This window comes from Leptopilina boulardi, unplaced genomic scaffold, assembly GCF_019393585.1.
Source record: "Leptopilina boulardi isolate dan_hultmark-lab unplaced genomic scaffold, ZJU_Lbou_2.1 LbouV2_330, whole genome shotgun sequence".
NCBI lineage: Eukaryota > Metazoa > Arthropoda > Insecta > Hymenoptera > Figitidae > Leptopilina > Leptopilina boulardi.
In genome coordinates, this window is record NW_026137897.1 from 4,286,764 (window position 1) to 4,305,595 (window position 18,832).

Here is an 18,832-nt window from a genome sequence, read left to right on the forward strand (position 1 = left end):
GTGCAGTTGGCGTTCTATATAAGACTCTTGGCGTTTTCCATTTGTACGCCAAACTATGCCGTAAGACTGGAAACGGGGGCCTTGCATACTTCCTTCCGTGTTCTAACAGGCATTTTGTCTTGGATTCATAAAATTGCTTTAATGGAATCTTCTAGGTACCCAAGACGATGCGTGATGGAGCTGGGGCGGTTGGCTACACGGCGCCCGGATTATAAATCAAATTGGTTTTTAAAATTGCGCGTCTTTTTTGGGGCATGTGGCGAGGAATTCAAATGGAATTGCGAATCACCATTATCCCTAGTCGATAATATGAAAGTAACTCTTGATAAATACGTGTTACACCTCAGATTAGTTGACAAAGAGCGATATGAACTTTCTAGGAGTCTTATGATCTACCCCAGCCTCCACTTGGTTCGCGGACCGCAGAAGTATTTGTTGCTTCGCTCTCCTCTACGTTATAAAAGAATATTGGCTCAGGTTAGATTGCTGAATGTGCACATAAATAGAATTATTGTAGATAAAAAAAATGTGTTTTTAAGCAGGATGAAATTTGTGCTTTTTGTCGTTTAGAACAGGATAGTCTTCCCCATATGCTATTTGATTGTCCGGCATATACCCATATTTGGGTACAATCATTCCCATCAGTTAAAAATTGTGCAAATATTGAGGATTTCTGGTTATCAATTTTATCGTCGCCTAAATATACTGAATCGATAAAATTTGTAAATACTGCTTTGTATTCAGACAAGTGATAAATAAATAAAAATAAATTTTCTCATTTTTTATATTTTTGGGAGGCAACCCTATTGAAAACCCCTGCACAAGAACTTGTACAAGAAAATGTACATGTTCAACAGCTGAACTTGTTCCTGTTCTGGTGAGAACAAGTACAAGATCTTGTACAATTTCGGCACCAGAATTGGAAACAAGTTCTTGTACGAGAACTTATACAAGATCAGGCACAGGATTTTGAACAAGTAAATATATGTTATATTTATATACAAGAAAATATATATGTTCTTGAACAGGTTCATTTATGTCTTCGTTTAGTAAAAATTAAAAACTTTAAAGGCTGCGCATTAGTTTTCTTTAGACATTACAGCTGCGCAATAATTTTTTAGCATGCTAAAAAATTATTTTTAAAAAAAATTAAATTACATTAAAATTAAATTTAATTAATTAAATTATTATTATCATTGTTCTTGTACAACAACATGAACGGTTTCATGTGTAAATACTTGTACATGAACCTGCCCAAAAATATGTACAAGAACATGTTCATTTTCATATTTTCATTAAATATATTTACTTGTTTAAAGTCTTGTACAAAATCTCGTACAAGTTCTCGTACAATAACTTGTTCTAAATTCTGGTTCCGAAATTGTATAAGATCTTGTACATCTTCTCACCAGAACAGATCAAATCATTATTACTTAATTTTAAGAATTCTGTATTTTCTTGGTCTTTTTTTAAATAAAAATTAGTGATTTATAAGTTTTAAGCGTTTTTGCATTTTACAGATCATAAAGCCGTTTCGTATCTTTCGAAACTTCTGCGGAAAGATTAGGATCGTCATCTGAAATATCTGATTTATCAGACTGCGGTATTTATTCTGAGTCTGATAGCTCAGAACTTAAAATTGAATTAATTTAAGACAAATTATTATCTTGGTTTTTTTTGTGCACTTACTCCTAATTTCTTTTCAACCTCAGAGTGCCATCATAAATAAACTACATGCTTCATTTTCTAACCCTTGAAAGAACTCACTTTCTTTATTTGTTTCACTTTTCGCAAAATATTTGTCAGTAATCTGCCAAATCTCTTTCTAAATATATTTTTCTTCTTATTTTACTTCTTGTTTTTGGAACTCCAATTGTAAACTTTTGTAATATAGTTATTGTTTGTACTTTATTTAAAAACAATAAAATGTTATATAAAAAATATTTTTAAGATTTGTTTATAGTATGAAAAACATTATTAAAAATCTAAATTTTAAACAAAATAATGAATTTAGTACAATGTTAATTTACAACATAAATTAAACATATATGAATAACTTTATATATAATACAAATAAATTAAACCATGTAAAGTTAACCTATATTCATAATTAATTCACTAATTACCCATAAAAAAGTTTTGATTGTAATTACACGAAAGTTATTACTTTAATGTTTTTAGGATCACTGATTACAAATATGATATTTATTTCTAAAATTTCAAAATGGTTTTTAGAAAATAATATTTAAAAAAAATTTTATAACTATTTTTTAAAGAGCTTCAAAAAAACCCCTCCAAAAATGAAAATAAAGGGAAAAATCGTTAGAAAATGTTTTTTAATATTTTTATAGTTTTTTGAGAAAGATTTTTTATTTACAATTTAAACAAATATTATTAATTGTATTTCTAGATCATTTACAATTTTTTGAAAGAATATATTGTTGTTATTGTAAAACTTGTTCAAAATTTCAGGAAAATGATGTTTTTTTAAATTTTATAACTTTTATTGAAATGAATTGCAATAATTAAATGTATCTATAAAGTTGCTTCTTCCTCTTAATTTTACAAGTAGTTCTGCTGTATATAACTGTTACAGTATTTTAAATCGAAAACTTTATTTTCCACAGTTGTTTAATTAATTTAATACTTTTGGATTTTCTAAAAGATGTAGGCAAATCTACGAAACTTTTAACTTTCAAGAAAAAAATTTCTTTTTTTAATTTGATGTCAATTACATTGATGTTACTTTGTGTACATGTTTAAGTATACCCAGTGGGCAAAAAATGTACATAAATGTTACTTTGTATAATTTAGCAAAATAAAATGATACCCAGCAATGTTTTAATTTCAAATAATTATTAAATGCTAAAGAATTTCAGCCAAATTTTCAAAATTTTATTTAAGTAAAAAAAGTTTCTAAAAAAAATACTTAAAGATCCATTTTTATAATTTTTTTAAATCAATTTATTTAATCAATTTGTTGGAATTTAAATTTTTGTCATACTTATTTAGTTTTCATGGTCAATAAAATTTCAGGCAATACTTAATCAAGTTTTACAGATTTTTAAATAATAATAATTTTGAAAGAATTAAAGTTGACATTTTTAGAAATAATTGAATTTCAAAACATTTTGTTAACTTTCAGGCAATTATTAAATTTTACAGAACTAAAAATAATTTATCAAAAAATTTTAGATAATAATTTTTTAAGATAATTGAATTTTTAGATATAGAGTTTTACTCTTTGTATAATTAGAACACGAGTTTTACTCGTGGTTCACTAGAATATCGCGGATCTTTAGGCGCAGCTCAAATAAGCGACGTTACCAGATTGATGCCGATTCTCGATTCCGTGGCTCAAAGTATCGCGATAGACGCCGACAATATCGTTGTGTGAAACCGACTTCCGTGATTTATCTGTACGCCTGCATATTTTCGTCACCTGTAAATACCGTTGTAAATAAATAATTTGTTTCAGTTTGTAATTAACCCGTTATTATTATTGTATATGTATTTTTATTTTTGTCGGAATCAAAACGAACTCAGTCCCGGAGAGCTAAAATATTGATTCTACAATTAAAAACGTTACAATATCTATTAATTTTTTTTAATTAAAAAAGATTTTTAAATATTTAAAAAAGTACATTAAATTTTTTAAATATACAATTGTTTCTTCTAAGATTTCTTCTATTAAATTCTATTTAATTAATTAATTACTAATAATAATTCTTATTGTACAATTGTTTAAATGTAACAATTTTTAAAATTCTATTTTAAATTTACTTAAATAATATTATTAGAATGCAAATAAGTAATATTTAATTTTTATAATCTAAAGTATTTTTAGTAGGGAAGTGGGCCCTAAAATGGACATAGTTTTGTTTTTGTGCTCTAGAATCCAAACGTTTTAGGATATTTAAAAATGGTGCATACCGTATGAATGTACAATGAATAAGGTATCCTTTGTCCATAAAGAAAATTTTTTAATTTGAGCACAAACATTTTTTAAAGAATGTTTTCAAATTGTTGTAACTTTCCATTTAAAAAAAATGTGTCCCCAAGATAAACACCTTCATAAAATGCATTAAAAAACGGGTAAAATAAAAATAAAATAACAAGTAAGGAGTTTTAAACCAATTACTTCCTCATGGGGGAAGTATTGTTTTACCGAAATTTTTCGAACTCGATTTTTTTATGTATCTTTATGTTTTTGGACCTCAGGAATCCAAAAATTACATTTTGAAAAAATGTCGTTCCGTGTGTGTGTATATATATACACTACATTTCCATAAATATCTCGAATACTACTATAAGAGCTAAAGGGTTAAATTTTTTTTTAATTGTAGGTCTTACTGGCGGACAAATAATGAGACTACTTTGAGCCATATTAGTAAAGATTAACTATTATTTTTTTGCATTTTAAAATTTTTGAAAAATCGTTTTTTGTCCATAACTTTAAAAAATTTCCGTGAACCTAAGCCTGAGCCGCCTTGCGTAAAGGAAATGCCCAGTAGAGTGGAAAAGATTCTGCCACATATGCGGAGAAAAAGGCGCTACTAAGTATAAATGTAAATCAGCTTACTGTAAGGAAAACTAAATAAGGAGATCAACTTTAGGGTCGATGATCCTCCTAATTTACTTTACAGACCCTTGCCAACAAAATAAAAAATCAATCGGAGAAGACTAAAATAACCGCGATTAACGACGCTCGTGAAAATTACATAGTAGAATCTAGTTCAAATTTAGAAAATCTAGTTATTAAAAATTTGGATAACAAATTAACGAACCTGATTAGTGAATCGATCATTACGGACCATAAATCGAATAAAGTTTTTGAACAACCTATTAATTGTAAAATTGAATCGGTTAATACTATTCCGCATAATATTAATAGTCCCGACTTAGCTTGTCATAGCGGACAAGAGGGAAATGAATTTAATAAATTAGGCGGTGACGGTACCCATTCAAGACCTTACATTAATATTATGATAGGGAACTCAGAAAATAAAGCACTAGTAGATACGAATTCAACTAGAACATATTTAGGTTCGGTAGGAGAATATATAATTAATTCAAATAACTATAAAATTCGTAATAATAAACAAAGCAGCGTCTTGTTAGCCAACGGTGCTATAGAGCTAATTATTGGTGAAAGTAGATTACCAATAAGTTTCGCGGAGTTAACAAATGAGATTAACATCCGAATCGTTCCAAAACTAACGGAATCTTGCATATTAGGTATGGATTTTTTGCGAACATTTGGAATAATAATTGATATTAATGATAAAAAATTGTAGGCATCAGATAAACCGATTGTCAGGGTAGATTTTAGTCAAGTCAAACCGAATAAGGAGGATTAGTGTGCAGGATTAGTTGAGTTAACAAATTAAAAAATTTGTTTGTGCAGAGTCGAACTGTATACAATTTAACTGTACCTAATTAAACTGTGTCGAATTAAAAGTTTCATTTACTTTTTAAATGCATGTATTGAAATAATCTGTATGCAATTAAACAAACCTGAAAAGTTTTAATATGACAAATTTGTTTGTGTACAGCTTAACCGTATAGAGTTAAACGTTATTATTAACTTCGAAACTTGCTTTGTGCAGAATCGAAGTGCATACAATTTAACAGTATAGAATTAAGCTGTATGGAATAAAAAGTTAAAAACTTTTTAATTTAGCTGCATAGAGTTGAACTGTGTACAATTAAACGTATACAGTTTCACTGTGTTTAGCTAGATTGTATACAGTCGATACCCCCCCCAAATTTGCGAGCCGTTAACGCGTTTAACGAAAAAGAAACAAACGTTTAAATGGACAGACGAGCAAGAGGACGCGTTTAATGAATTAAAAAAGATCTTAACTTCTCCCCCTATTATGGGATATCCGGATTTTAAAATCCCTTTTTGCATTCAAAGAGATGCTATTAATTTCGGGATAGGAGCCATAGTCCAGGCTTCGCACTCTTCGACTAAAAGCTACTATTTGCTACTTTTTTGATGGTTGGCTACTTTTTGGCTACTTTTTCACTATTTAGACAACTTTTTGTTACTTTTTTGCTGACTAATGAGTTCAAAACCTGTATATGGTTTTAAGTAATTTTAAATAGCACACAAAAATTGGATCTATAAAGTGCTGAATATCTTGCAGTTACTTTAACCCATTTAAATTTATGAAAAACTGTGAAAAATTGGTATTAAATCAGTTCTTTAAATTTCAAATATGCCTAAATAAATATTAATAAAAAACTTAAAGATTTTAAAATTTTCTAGAAATTAGAAGAAAATAAAAAAACTAGATAAAAATAAATATCTAAATAAAAATAAAAATAAACTATATAAATAAAAAAACTAGAAATTAAGAAAACAGAGTGATTTATCCCCACCACCGAAATATATATAGATAACCGGATATTTTTCACAGTTTTACATAAATGTTAATGCGCTAGGTTAAAGTAACCGCAAGATATTTAGCACCTTATAGATCTAATTTTTGTGTCTTTTTTGTGTTCTGTTTAAACTTACTTACTTTCACTGACCAACTTTGAAAACATATTTTATCTATTATTTTCATTTATTCACTTAATTAACAAACCCCCACAAAAAAAATTTTGTCCGGCAAAATAGACTAGTCATTCTTACGTATTTTGGGTCACTGAATCCGAATCCGGGGTCAGAATTTAAAAGTTGGTTCTTATTTTTAAGATAAACTCAAAAAACTGCTTAAAAAAGAAAAAAAATCAAAAAGTGAAAAAATTTTTGTATGACACTGCGATAGTGTAATTCAATGTATTTTTAGTCACTGATTCCGAATCCAAAGTTAGAATTGTTAGATTTGCTGAAATGTTTTGAGATAATTGCAAAAAACTCAATAAACAAAAATTCAAAAAAATTCAAAATCAGTTTTTTGGCATTATCTCCAAAATTTAAGCTTATCTCTCAATTCTGACTTCGAATTCGAATTCAGTGGAAAAAAGTACAATGTACATGGAAATACAATATCTTAGTGTTTCGGCAAAAAATTATCTTTGTCGACAGGAAAAACTAAGTGTTATTTTAACACCAGAATTGGTGTTAAAATAACACGCAACAAATTTTACTCTAAATCTGGGTTAAATCTTATGGGTTTTAGCATTGGAGAAATTTACCCGCAACAAAAATAACACCAGCTTTTTTCTGTGTCCCTAATTCAGGATTTTTATCAGATTTTTGCGATTATCTCTAAGAACTAAGACGTAACAATGACTACTCTATTTCGCCGGACAAAATTAATTTTTTTTCTGAGGCTGTGTAGTCAATAAAAGATAATAAATTAATTAATTCTGAACAAGAGACAGTAAAATACATTGTACATTTTAAAAGAGTTGTCAATATTTTTAATAATCTTTCTAATTGCTGAAAATGTGAGTTTTCCATATCTTCTCCATTTTAAACTCATATTTCAAGATAAATAATAAAATTTTTGACTTAATTGTTTTTATTTCGTTGTCTAAATATCATCCAGAATCATTTCGGAAAGTATCTATTTTTTTAAAAAATTAGGCCTTAACGACTTTTGATATAAAATATAATGGATTGAGTCAAAAATTTGTAATGACCTCTTTTGCCATTTAAATGTTCGAAAATTCTTTACTTTTATGGTATAATTTTAATTTTTTATACCCTAAAAACAAAGTATTATGCAAATTATTATGTAAATTAGGTGTTGAAATTTAATTTTTTTAAATTAAATACAATTTAATATATAAACTACACATATTATTAATTTTTTCCGTAGGCTACTTTTTTTACTTTTCAGGCTACTTTTTGCTACTATTTTTTTATTGACTAATGAGTGCGAAGCCTGATAGTCACTTAAATTCAAGATGGCCAAGAGCGTGTAATCGCATATGCCAGTCGCATTCTTTCTGATGCGGAGCGTAATTATTCTACAACTGAAAAAGAGTGCCTGGCAGTCATCTGGGCAATTAAAAAATTTCGATTCTATTTGGCAGGTTATCACTTTACAGTGATAACGGACCATAGTAGTCTAAGATGGTTAAAAAATCTTAAAAATCCGACCGGACGATTGGCCCGCTGGTCACTCGACTTATTAGAGTATGACTTTGAGATATTACATAGGAAAAGATCGATACATGATATCCCCGACGCGCTTTCTCGAATGTATGAGGATTCGGAAGAAAATAAAGTCGCGGCTATTGAAGATGAATGGTATAATAGACGTCGCGAATCGGTAATTAATGAACCACACAAATATCACGGGTGGAAAGTAATAAATGATAGGTTCTATCGCTACCAAAATAATCCTCTGCTCGAAAACCTCATGGATGACCTTAATGCATGGAAATTGGTAGTTCCTAAGGAAGACCAACTTTTGATCATGCGGGAGGCACATGAAAATCCTCAGGCAGGGCATTTAGGTGGTCAAAAGACCTATGATAGAATTGCGATAAGATATTTCTGGCCGGGGATGTTCAAAGATGTAGAAAAATTCGTGCGGACTTGCATTACTTGCCAATTAAATAAAACTGAACAATCAAAACGTGGTATAATGGGGCAAAGAATAGTACAAGAACCCTGGAGTGTCGTAGCCACGGATATCATGGGTCCGTCCCTACTGAAAATCCCTGTACAAGATCTTGTACAATTTCCTGTACAGGATCAGCAACTGAACTTGTACAAGTTCTGACCAGTTCCTGTACATGAAAATGCATACGAATTTGGAACAAGTTCATGTGTGAGATCTGGTGCAAGATCTTGTACAATTTCATGTAAAAGTACTTGTACATGAACACGTCCATGTTCTTGCACATGTTAATTCATGTTTTTCTTTACTAAAAATTAAAAACTTCAAAGACTGCTCAATAGTTTACTTTAACATTTACAGCTGCGCAATAGTTTTTGGCATGCATGGGTTACGAATCTTAGTGGTTAAAAATTATTAAAATCTCAAAATTTTATTAAAAAAAAAATTTTACAACTATACATGTGCAAGAACATGAACGTGTTCAAGTACAAGTACTTATACATGAAATTGTGCAAGATCATGTACTTTTTCTTGTACAAAAATATCATAATAATGCTATTAAAGGCCTATCTATGGCTTAACAAATACATCATTCATTTAATCCCTTATACCATCCACCTGCGAACCCTGTTGAAAGAACCAATAGGGTTCTCAAAACAATGATTCGGTCATTTATCGGCGAAAATCATAGGAACTAGGATATTTTTGTTGGTGATTTTCATTTCACTTACAACACGGCGCTGCATAGTACTAATCGCGTAACGCTGGCGTTCCTAAACCTTAGGAGCGAGCCAATTCCTGTGTGGTCTATGCGTCGTCTTGTGGAGAGGGAAAAATGAGTTGCCAGTCGCTGATGTCGCAGAATGGACAACTCACTCGCATGACCAGACTTAATGACTTACGAGAGAAAACCTGTCAAAATCAGGATCAAGCATTCCTTAAACAAGCGAAGTATTATAATCGTAGGCATCGGGATAAAAAAAGTGCCATTCTGCCTTACAAGAAAAGTTATCAACGTGATGAGCTAAATTTATAAAAATTTTCTTATTCTTGTATTGTGCAGTTGATCCATCTGAGAAATAATAAATTTTCTCCGCAGTCTGAGCAACTGTTCCATAAATTAAAAAGATTGCAAAAAATTTAAATGTGCAATATTTTGAAAAATATTTGAATTTTTTGAAAATGCTTGGGATTTTTTTACCCTTAAAGGAACCCAAATTTTCAATATTATAAAAATTTATCTAAATAGCCTAAATAGGTGCGATCGCTTGAAGTGGAGTCGCGCACTTATTTACTTTTTAAAAATAGTTACATTTAGTATATAATCATAATTAGACTAACTAAAAAAGTAGTTATTTTAACTACTTTGTAGTCAACCACCCAATGGTAGTTGAATTTATCGGCAACATTTTTTAGTGCAGTAAATTCGTGAAAATTCACATTTATTCATGGGACGTACGATAAAGATTACACATTGGTTTTAATCTATTTATTACTATTAGTAAAGTTGAATAAATTATTTTTTTTTAAATTTAGTTTTATAAATTAACTTTGCAAATTAAATTAATTTAAGTTATATATTCTTTCAGAATTTGCTAGTGATTCATTTATTTCACATATTGATGCTGTGTACTGGCGTATATTCTATTAGTGTAAGGCGAAATATTTTCAAAAGGAATCATAGCGATAGAAGTATAAGTGGTTATTTAACAGAGGTAAGTCAAAATTTTTAAAATATTTAATAAATGTATGCAAAATGGATCGACCGGAACTGTTCGAACGTAAAATATTCGAAATTTTTTACTATAATTTACATCATACGTTACTATATAAGATTATTCTTACTTTGTTTCTCTCTTATCGATTTTAAAAGTAAAAACGTTTGTTTTAAACTAAACAAAGTTATGCGGGGTCCTTCATAAATAAAGCAATGCAATGTTTACTTTATGAAAACTTTGCTTCTTTAAACGTGAGCAATTCCACGTTGTTAGCAATTTTTATGAAATTGGATCTGGTATTTACGAATAATAATAATTGTAGTTTAGATTTGTCTGTCGACGAACTGGTTCCAATTGATAATTTTCACCCTCATTTGTCTCTAGAGCTTACTGTTTTTGGTACTCGGCATTCTATTAATAATCAATTGTTTTTACCTTTAAGATATGATTTTAAAAATGCTCATTTTTCTGGTCTTTCAACATATTTAAATTCAATAGACTGGAATGAAATTTTTATATCGCTTAATATTAATGATGCAATTGATGTTTTTTATGATATTTTGTTTAGTGCGTTTGAAGTTTATGTTCCTCAAAAAAAGACTTTTTACTCTACCTATCCTTTTTGGTTTAGTGATGAGCTGGTTCGCCTGACTATTGAAAAGAATATAGCACATAGTCGCTTTAAATTGTCTGGTTCTTTGGAGGATTATAATTTGTTTTCCTCACTTCGTGCTAAATGTAAATTAATTGCCGACAAATGTTATAAAGATTATATGCTTGAGGCTGAAAAATCAATTGAGTTGAACTCTAAATATTTTTGGAATTTTGTAAATAAAATTAGAGGTAAATCATATATACCGAATTATATGTTTTTAATGGACAAACAGGCTGAGAATGATATTGATATAGCGACTTTATTTTGTGAACGTTTTAAATCAGTATATGATACTAAATACTATGACTCGTCTTTTATATATAATGATAATAAGAATGGCTTGAGTGATTCAATTGATTTTAATTCAGTTACTATTACTAGGAACATTATTTTTAAGAAAATTAAGGAATTGAATGTGAACACTGGTGCTGGGCCTGATGGTTTACCACCGCTTTTTATTAAATGTTGCTGCTCTTCTCTCATTGAACCATTATATTTTTTATTTACTTTATCAATGTCTCAGTGCTATTTTCCTACTTTGTGGAAAAAAGGATATATTTCTCCTATCTATAAAGATAGTAATAAAAATGATATTGCGAACTATCGCCCTATTACAATTCTTAACGTTTTTTCTAAGATATTTGAGGGTGTAGTGTTTGATCAGTTGTACTCGGCTTCTTTGGGTATTTTAATTAATGAGCAACATGGTTTTATGAGAGGAAGATCAACTGCAACTAATCTTTCGATTTTTACAAATTTTCTTTCTTGTGAGTTGGAAGCAGGTTCACAGGTGGATACTGTTTATACAGATTTTTCTAAGGCGTTTGACAAGGTCAATCATGAATTGTTTTTGCATAAATTGAATTTTTTTGGCGTGGGAGCGACTATTATTAATTGGTTTAAAAGCTATTTGGTAGGTCGTTCCCATGTGGTTCGTGTAAATAAGTCTTACTCATCTGAATTTTTTGCTGACTCTGGGGTGCCCCAGGGTTCTACACTGGGTCCCCTTCTGTTTTTACTATTCATAAATGATATTCAGTTTTGTTTTCAGTTTTCCAATTTTCTATTATTTGCAGATGACTTAAAGATTTATCGTATAACTGATTGTTTGAATGATTTTGTCAAACTGCAGGCTGACCTTGATAAACTTTTTGTTTGGTGCGAACATAATGGTATGCCATTGAATATAAAAAAATGTAATGTTATTTCCTACTCTAAAAAAAAACTACTAAAAACATATATTTATTCTATTGATAATAACCCGCTTTCGAGAGTATATCAGGTTCGTGATCTAGGTATTATTTTAACTTCTGATTTATCTTTTGATGTGCACATCTCCCATGTTGTTAGTAGATCTCTAAAAATAATGGGTTTTGTGACGCGTAATTCCAAGTATTTCCACAGATTGTCCACTCTGAGAATTCTTTATTTTTCTTTAATTAGACCAATTTTGGAATACTGTTCATTAATTTGGTTTCCATACGCGAGTGTTCACATTCTTAGACTTGAGCGAGTACAAAATCGTTTTTTGCGTTTTATGGCTAGACAACTTAATGTTTACTTTGATTATTATATTCATGATTATGCTAGTCTACGAACTCAGTTTAGAATTCCTAAGATTGAATCAAAATTTATATTTACTGATCTTTTTTTTCTATTTAGAGTATTTAATGGAATTATTATATGTCCCTCTTTATTGTTTTTGATTAATTTTTCTGCACCAATACGACGTTTGCGATGTGTATCTCCTTTTTACAGTTCATTTCATAGCATAGATTACTGTAATAATTCAGTTTTCAACAGACTTAGTTTTGAGGGTAATTTTTATTCTGAAAGATTGGATTTTTTCAATAATAATGTCACGGCTTTTGTTACATCTTTACGTAATTTACTTTATAATGATAATTGGAATTTTTTGTTGTATTCTTTTTTCTCATCGATATACCTCTTAACTTGATTAATAATTAACTTTGATTTTTATCATTTAACATTTGGCGATATACTTTTAGTTTATACATATGTAAATCTTAAAGGGTCTTAATTTTTACCCGTATAAGTCATGAATAAATAAATAAATAAATAAATTATTTTCTCTTAGAGTGTGAAGGGTACTAAGTGATAACGTGAGGGTAATTTTCAAAATATTTTGAAAATATTCAAAACTGAACATTTTTATATTAAATTTTTTAAAATGAGATAACTCTGGTAGTTTTTAATATTTTTCTAAGTTCTTTTTTAATTTTTTCAGAAATTTTTTAGTTAAAATTTGATTCTCGTAAGGTCGTTGTAAGCTTGCATTAGTCGCAAGGGTCTTAGCTAGGACATTTGCTATAAGAGGTGGCAAAAAAGTTCCATTCTGCTGGGCATCCAAAATCATCTTCGTGATGTATCAGATTTAAGAAATTTTTTTCTATTTTTATATTGTGCTGCACATCCATCTGAAGAGTAAATAATTTTTTTAAAGCTGTTTTCCTATGTTTTTTTAGAAAAGTTATGAATTGTTTTTGAACAAATGAACTACTGTCGTATTGTGTTAAAGAACTTCGAAAATGATTGCAAAACTAACAGGTACTACTTCATTCTTAAAATTTTTATATAACAAGATGGAATATGGAGTTTTTTTTATCATATAATTAAAAACATATTATTGTAAGTACAAGAGTTAAATAGTTTTGTATAAATGTTTCATTTTTCTTGTGAAGGGAAAAAAAATTATAAAATAAAGACAAGTAGAGAAAATTGGTCAGAAGAGAGCATGAAAAACGCGGTGGGCGAAAAATGGGTTTCAAATTAGCAGAAAAAATATTTTCTGTCCCTCAAATCATTTTTGGACAGAAAGGTGATTTCATCAAATCGAACTTGATCCCGATAGCAAGCATAAAACTGCTTTTAGCGCTCCATTTGGTCATTATGAATACAATAGAATGCCCTTTGGATTAAAAACTGCCCGCAGTACATTCCAAAGATTGATGGATATTTCCTTAACAGGTCTTCAAGGCATAGAATTCTTAGTCAAGGTTTAATTGGACAAGATTTACGCATTGCATTTGCTTCCCGAGTTCTGCAAAATGCAGAAATAAATTATTCAACCATAGAAAAAGAATTATTAGCAATTGTTTATTTTTGCTTCCTCGTGGAGGAAGCTTTGTAGTCCTTTCGTTTATAAAACTTTTCAAAGTGGCGAAAACAAATTTTTTTCTTTATAGAAACATGTTATATGAGATCCTGATCAATTGTCCGGATGTATGTGTGTGTGGATCCCTTTTTTGTTTAGAAGATAACTTTAACAGGTTTTAATGGATTTAGATAAAATTTGGTAGGCTCATTTATCATATTAATATCTTAAATCTGACCAAAGGATTTTGAAAAACACCCCAAAATAAAAATTTTATCGTCTTTTTACCAAAACTTTTTTTTTAATCGAAAAAATTTTTAAATAGGAAAATTAAAGGTTATATATAATAAAATCGTATTTCTTACGTCAAGACGAATCGATCGATATATATATATATATATATATAAATTATTCATTTGAGGTAATTTAAAGACTTAAGGGGGGCGCCTACTTTATCGGGTCAAAAAAATCGATTTTTTAAAAGTTGTCTTAACTGAAAGTACAACTATCAGAGAATATGCTCTTAAAATATTATGTCAAAATACAAAGTATTTTTCGAGTTACAGCTTGTAGAACGCAATAAAGCGCGTGGCCTGGCGCGCGAATCCATTCGCGGTCTCTAATACTTTTCATAATTTGTTGCGCTTATCTACTATTACATCTACCATTAAAATTACCATTTATCAGTAAAATGTCGTCTTATCTAAGAGCTACCCATAAAAAAATAGTCGTTCATCGAGGCCTGTGACTGCCGTAAGTTTTTAAAAAACAGCACTTATATGTTTTTCAATCTTTAAACTCGTTTTTCTCAAAACACTGTTTTTGTAGTTTGCGTACACGATAGACAAAAATCTATTTAACCGATTAAGGTCTACCTGGGCTTGTTTTGAAGATAAAAAGTGTCTCTTCTGTATGAATTAAATTTGTTTTTGATAGAGTTAAATTTAGTGCTTTTTTTTAAAGAAAAAATGAGATTTTTTTTGGCGAAAATTAAATTTTTTTTTAAAAAGTCATGTAAAAATGTCAGTTTTTACTTTCTATTGAAATCTTTTAATTCATACAGAAGGCAATAATGTATATTTAAAGAAAAAATTTTGTTTTTTTGTTTTGGATAAGAATTGTGGACCCTAGGTTGTACGCAATGGGAAAATTTCAGCAGCGAGACGTTATATATATGGCGTTTATTTTATTATTAAATTCTATTTTCATTTAATCAAAAAATTATATTTCAAAGATTTAAATATATAAGAAAACATACACTAAATCTCGCATCGATTTATTTAAATGTGTTTGAGAAAAAAATTCCTGAAATGTACGCAGTTTTTTACATTCTAAAGTAGGCGCCCCCCTTAAGGTATCACATCGGCACTAATCGGAGTCAAAAGTTTGTAACTCGCATTACTACTTCCCGCACTATACTTTCGCCCTCAACTCCCTATACTCTCAGCCCATACTGTACCTACTTCTACAAATACACTCGCATTCTACCCCACACTAGCAGCGATTAGAAGGAGTAGGAGGTTTGACAACGTCGCTATAAGTCTCGCTTTGACTACGGTGGATTCCTCTACTAGGGTTTCTCTCTCTAACTAATGTAACCATCCTGCGATGTTGCCACATCAAAGTGGCGGGTGTGCTATATATTGCAAATGACGTCATGAATTAGAATTTTTAATTTATAATTACAAATAAACGTCACGGTAAATTATAAATTTCTTTGTATATTTTAGTTCCAAATTTATTCGTGAATTCAACATTAGTTTTTGAAAAAAATTTATAGAAAACTTCTGATGATATTTATGAAAATGTACTTCTCCCCCATACATTAGTCCCGTCTCCCATGCAAAATAAGCAACTTTGATTGCTAATCTCTGGTTCCGTACGGCGAAAATTCTTCATATTTTGCAAATTTGTCAAGAATGTTAATAAGAACATATGGGAAAATTTTCAAGAAAATTTATAGAAAACGGTTTTACCGATGTGATACCTTAATGAAAGTTAAAAAATCAAAAATTCACATTTTGGCAATAAAATTTTGCTTTCTCCACGAGGAAGCAAATTTTTTTGCTGATCGTAAAGAGGAAGCAAAATGTTCATGTAATGAACATCTGAATTTACAACTTGTTTAAAATATTTTCGTCCTTATCTGTATAATAGAAAATTTAATCTTCTTACAGATCATAGACCATTAGTGTGGTTACATGGTTTAAAGCATCCAATTTCAAGATTAGCTAGATGGAGAATTAAGTTGAGTGAATACGACTACGAAATTCGTTATAAACCAGGAAAAATAAATGTGGATGATGATGCTTTATCTAGAAATCCAATACAAGATATTCCTTTAACAAATGTGAGCTTTTTAAACTCAAATAATTTAATTGATGACGCTTTTGGAATTAATGATTTTTGGGGCTCTAGAGATATTTTGAAATCTCATTGTCGAGGTACTGATTCTGGTATTGTTAATGACTTACCTGGCCCTAGTGCAGGAATGTCCTTGCAGTATACGAATCTATGCTCGAACTTGAAAATTAATGCAAATTATTTTGCTTCTGAAGACGCCGTTATTTGTGATTTGGATGAACGGAAAACCCTTGGCTAAGGTACTGATTTCATTTTTAAATCCGATGTAAGTAAAGAATTAATTGAAAATAATTTGATAAATTCTGAATCATTAGATAAAAATCATTTTGAATTAGAAAATTAGTTGTATTCTCTCAAAGAAATCGTCATATTTTCCATTTAGTTGTAAAAAATGAATATTCAGATAGAATTTTATTAAGTTCGTTATCAAATTTTATTCTTGCTCTCAAAAATACAATGGAATCTCTAAATATATCATTCATAGGAGTTTTCAAAAATGGAAATAATCTTGATGAATTTTCATGGTTTTCAATTGAGAAACTATTCTGTCAACATTTTGCCGAATCTCATTTTAAAATTTTAGTTTGTTCTGGTGAAATTAAATTTCCAAATCCTGAAGAAAGAAAATTAATTATGAAAGAATATGATGAATATAGTATAGGTGGTCACAAAGGTGTTTCAAAAACATATTCTAGAATTCGATCTATTTATTTCTGGTCAGGAATGAAAGTTAAAATACAAAATTACATAAAAGCTTGTAAAAAACTGTCAGATATATAATAATACGTATAATTATAATTCTATTAAAAATAGAATAATAATAGAATAATTAGTAGCAAAATTGCGCTGAAAATTTTTAGAAATTTTAAAATGCAAATTAAATTTCACGAAAAAAAATATCGTCGAATGTCAATTCAAGCAGTCACCCATCCAAGTACTAACCGCGTCCAACGTTGCTTAACTTCCGTGATCTGATGAGAACTTGTTCTTTCGCCTTGGTGTTTCCGCTGTCTTGTCTTGATTAATAACTTTGTCGTATAAGCATTGTATCGCACCTAACCTCACTTTTAGTGACACGAAGTAACACAAATACACTTTATTATTTTAGGGGCGCTTAAAACATACAGTACTCTCCTGAGCACATGTCAGCTTGTCTATGAAACCCCCCAAAAAAATATATCATGTCATGTACATGTATTATCCAAGCATATAATTCTTTTAATTATTGAGAATCGGTTTCAAATGAACACTATTTTTGTTTTTTCTTTTTTTTGTAAAGTTGAAGTGTATTTGTGTTACTTCGTGTCACTAAAAGTGAGGTTAGGTGCGATACAATGCTTATACGACAAAGTTATTAATCAAGACAAGACAGCGGGAACACCAAGGCGAAGGAACAAGTTCTCATCAGATCACGGAAGTTAAGCAACGTTGGACGCGGTTAGTACTTGGATGGGTGACTGCTTGAATTGACATTCGACGATATTTTTTTTCGTGAAATTTAATTTGCATTTTAAAATTTCTAAAAATTTTCAGCGCAATTTTGCTACTAATTATTCTATTATTATTCTATTCTATTATTCTATTTTTAATAGAATTATAATTATACGTATAATAATACGTATAATTATACGTATTATTATACGTATTATTATACGTGTCTATATTTTATAATATTTAAGTATATATTAATAAACAAAAATATATCCCTATTGAAAAAAAACACGTACAATTATACGTATAATTCTTGTTTCAAATTCGTATGTCTTATTATACGTATAATAATACGTGTAATTATACGTATAATAATACGTGTAATTATACGTATAATTATAGTATAATTATACGTACAATTATACGTATAATTATACGTACAATTATACGTACAATTATACGTATAATTATACGTATAATTATACGTGTTTTTTTCAATAGGGAGAAACAAAATAATAAATTTAAGAACAAAACAACCCATGAGAATAACAGATACACCTAAAGTGTTGGTCCATTACCTATCACTTCTCGAGAAAATAGATATATTCTCACTATCTAATGCGTCTTTTCGAAATATTCTGATGCTATAGCCTTAAAATCTATTGACTCTGTTTCAATAGCCCTTGCATTAGCTGAACAATTCATATCTCTCTATGGTTGTCCTAAAATTATACACAGCGATCAAGGAAGTAATTTCATAAGCAAGGTAATGAAAACCTTTTGCAAAATTTTTAATATTAAAAATACTATCGATTGCTTATCACCCTCAATCCCTAGGTTCCTTAGAAATAAGTCATCAGGACTTGATACAATACCTTCGTCAATTTGGAAACAATCAATCCTGGGATGAACATTTACGATATGCTGTATTTTCATATAATACTGCTGTTCATGAAGCAACAGGATTTGCTCCTTACACATTAGTTTTTGGTAAAGAAGCTGTCATTCCTTCAAATTTTTC

At 29.5% G+C, this 18,832-nt stretch overlaps 1 protein-coding gene across 2 annotated transcripts in view; it reads left to right on the plus strand.

Moving 5' to 3' along the window:
• LOC127285248 (uncharacterized) overlaps nt 1-18,832 on the plus strand; it is a 72,128-nt gene that overhangs the window by 26,266 nt on the left and 27,030 nt on the right. The window contains exons 3-4 of one of the 2 annotated variants that reach the window (XR_007843579.1): nt 10,118-10,243; nt 16,194-16,331. Coding sequence is in view for 1 of the 2 variants with exons in the window: in XM_051311149.1 (XP_051167106.1) it covers nt 10,118-10,243 (126 nt within the window). In the remaining variant the exon portion in view is untranslated. Of the gene's footprint in view, nt 1-10,117; nt 10,244-16,193; nt 16,332-18,832 lie in introns of those variants that run through there. The other variant, XM_051311149.1, reaches the window with a different exon arrangement.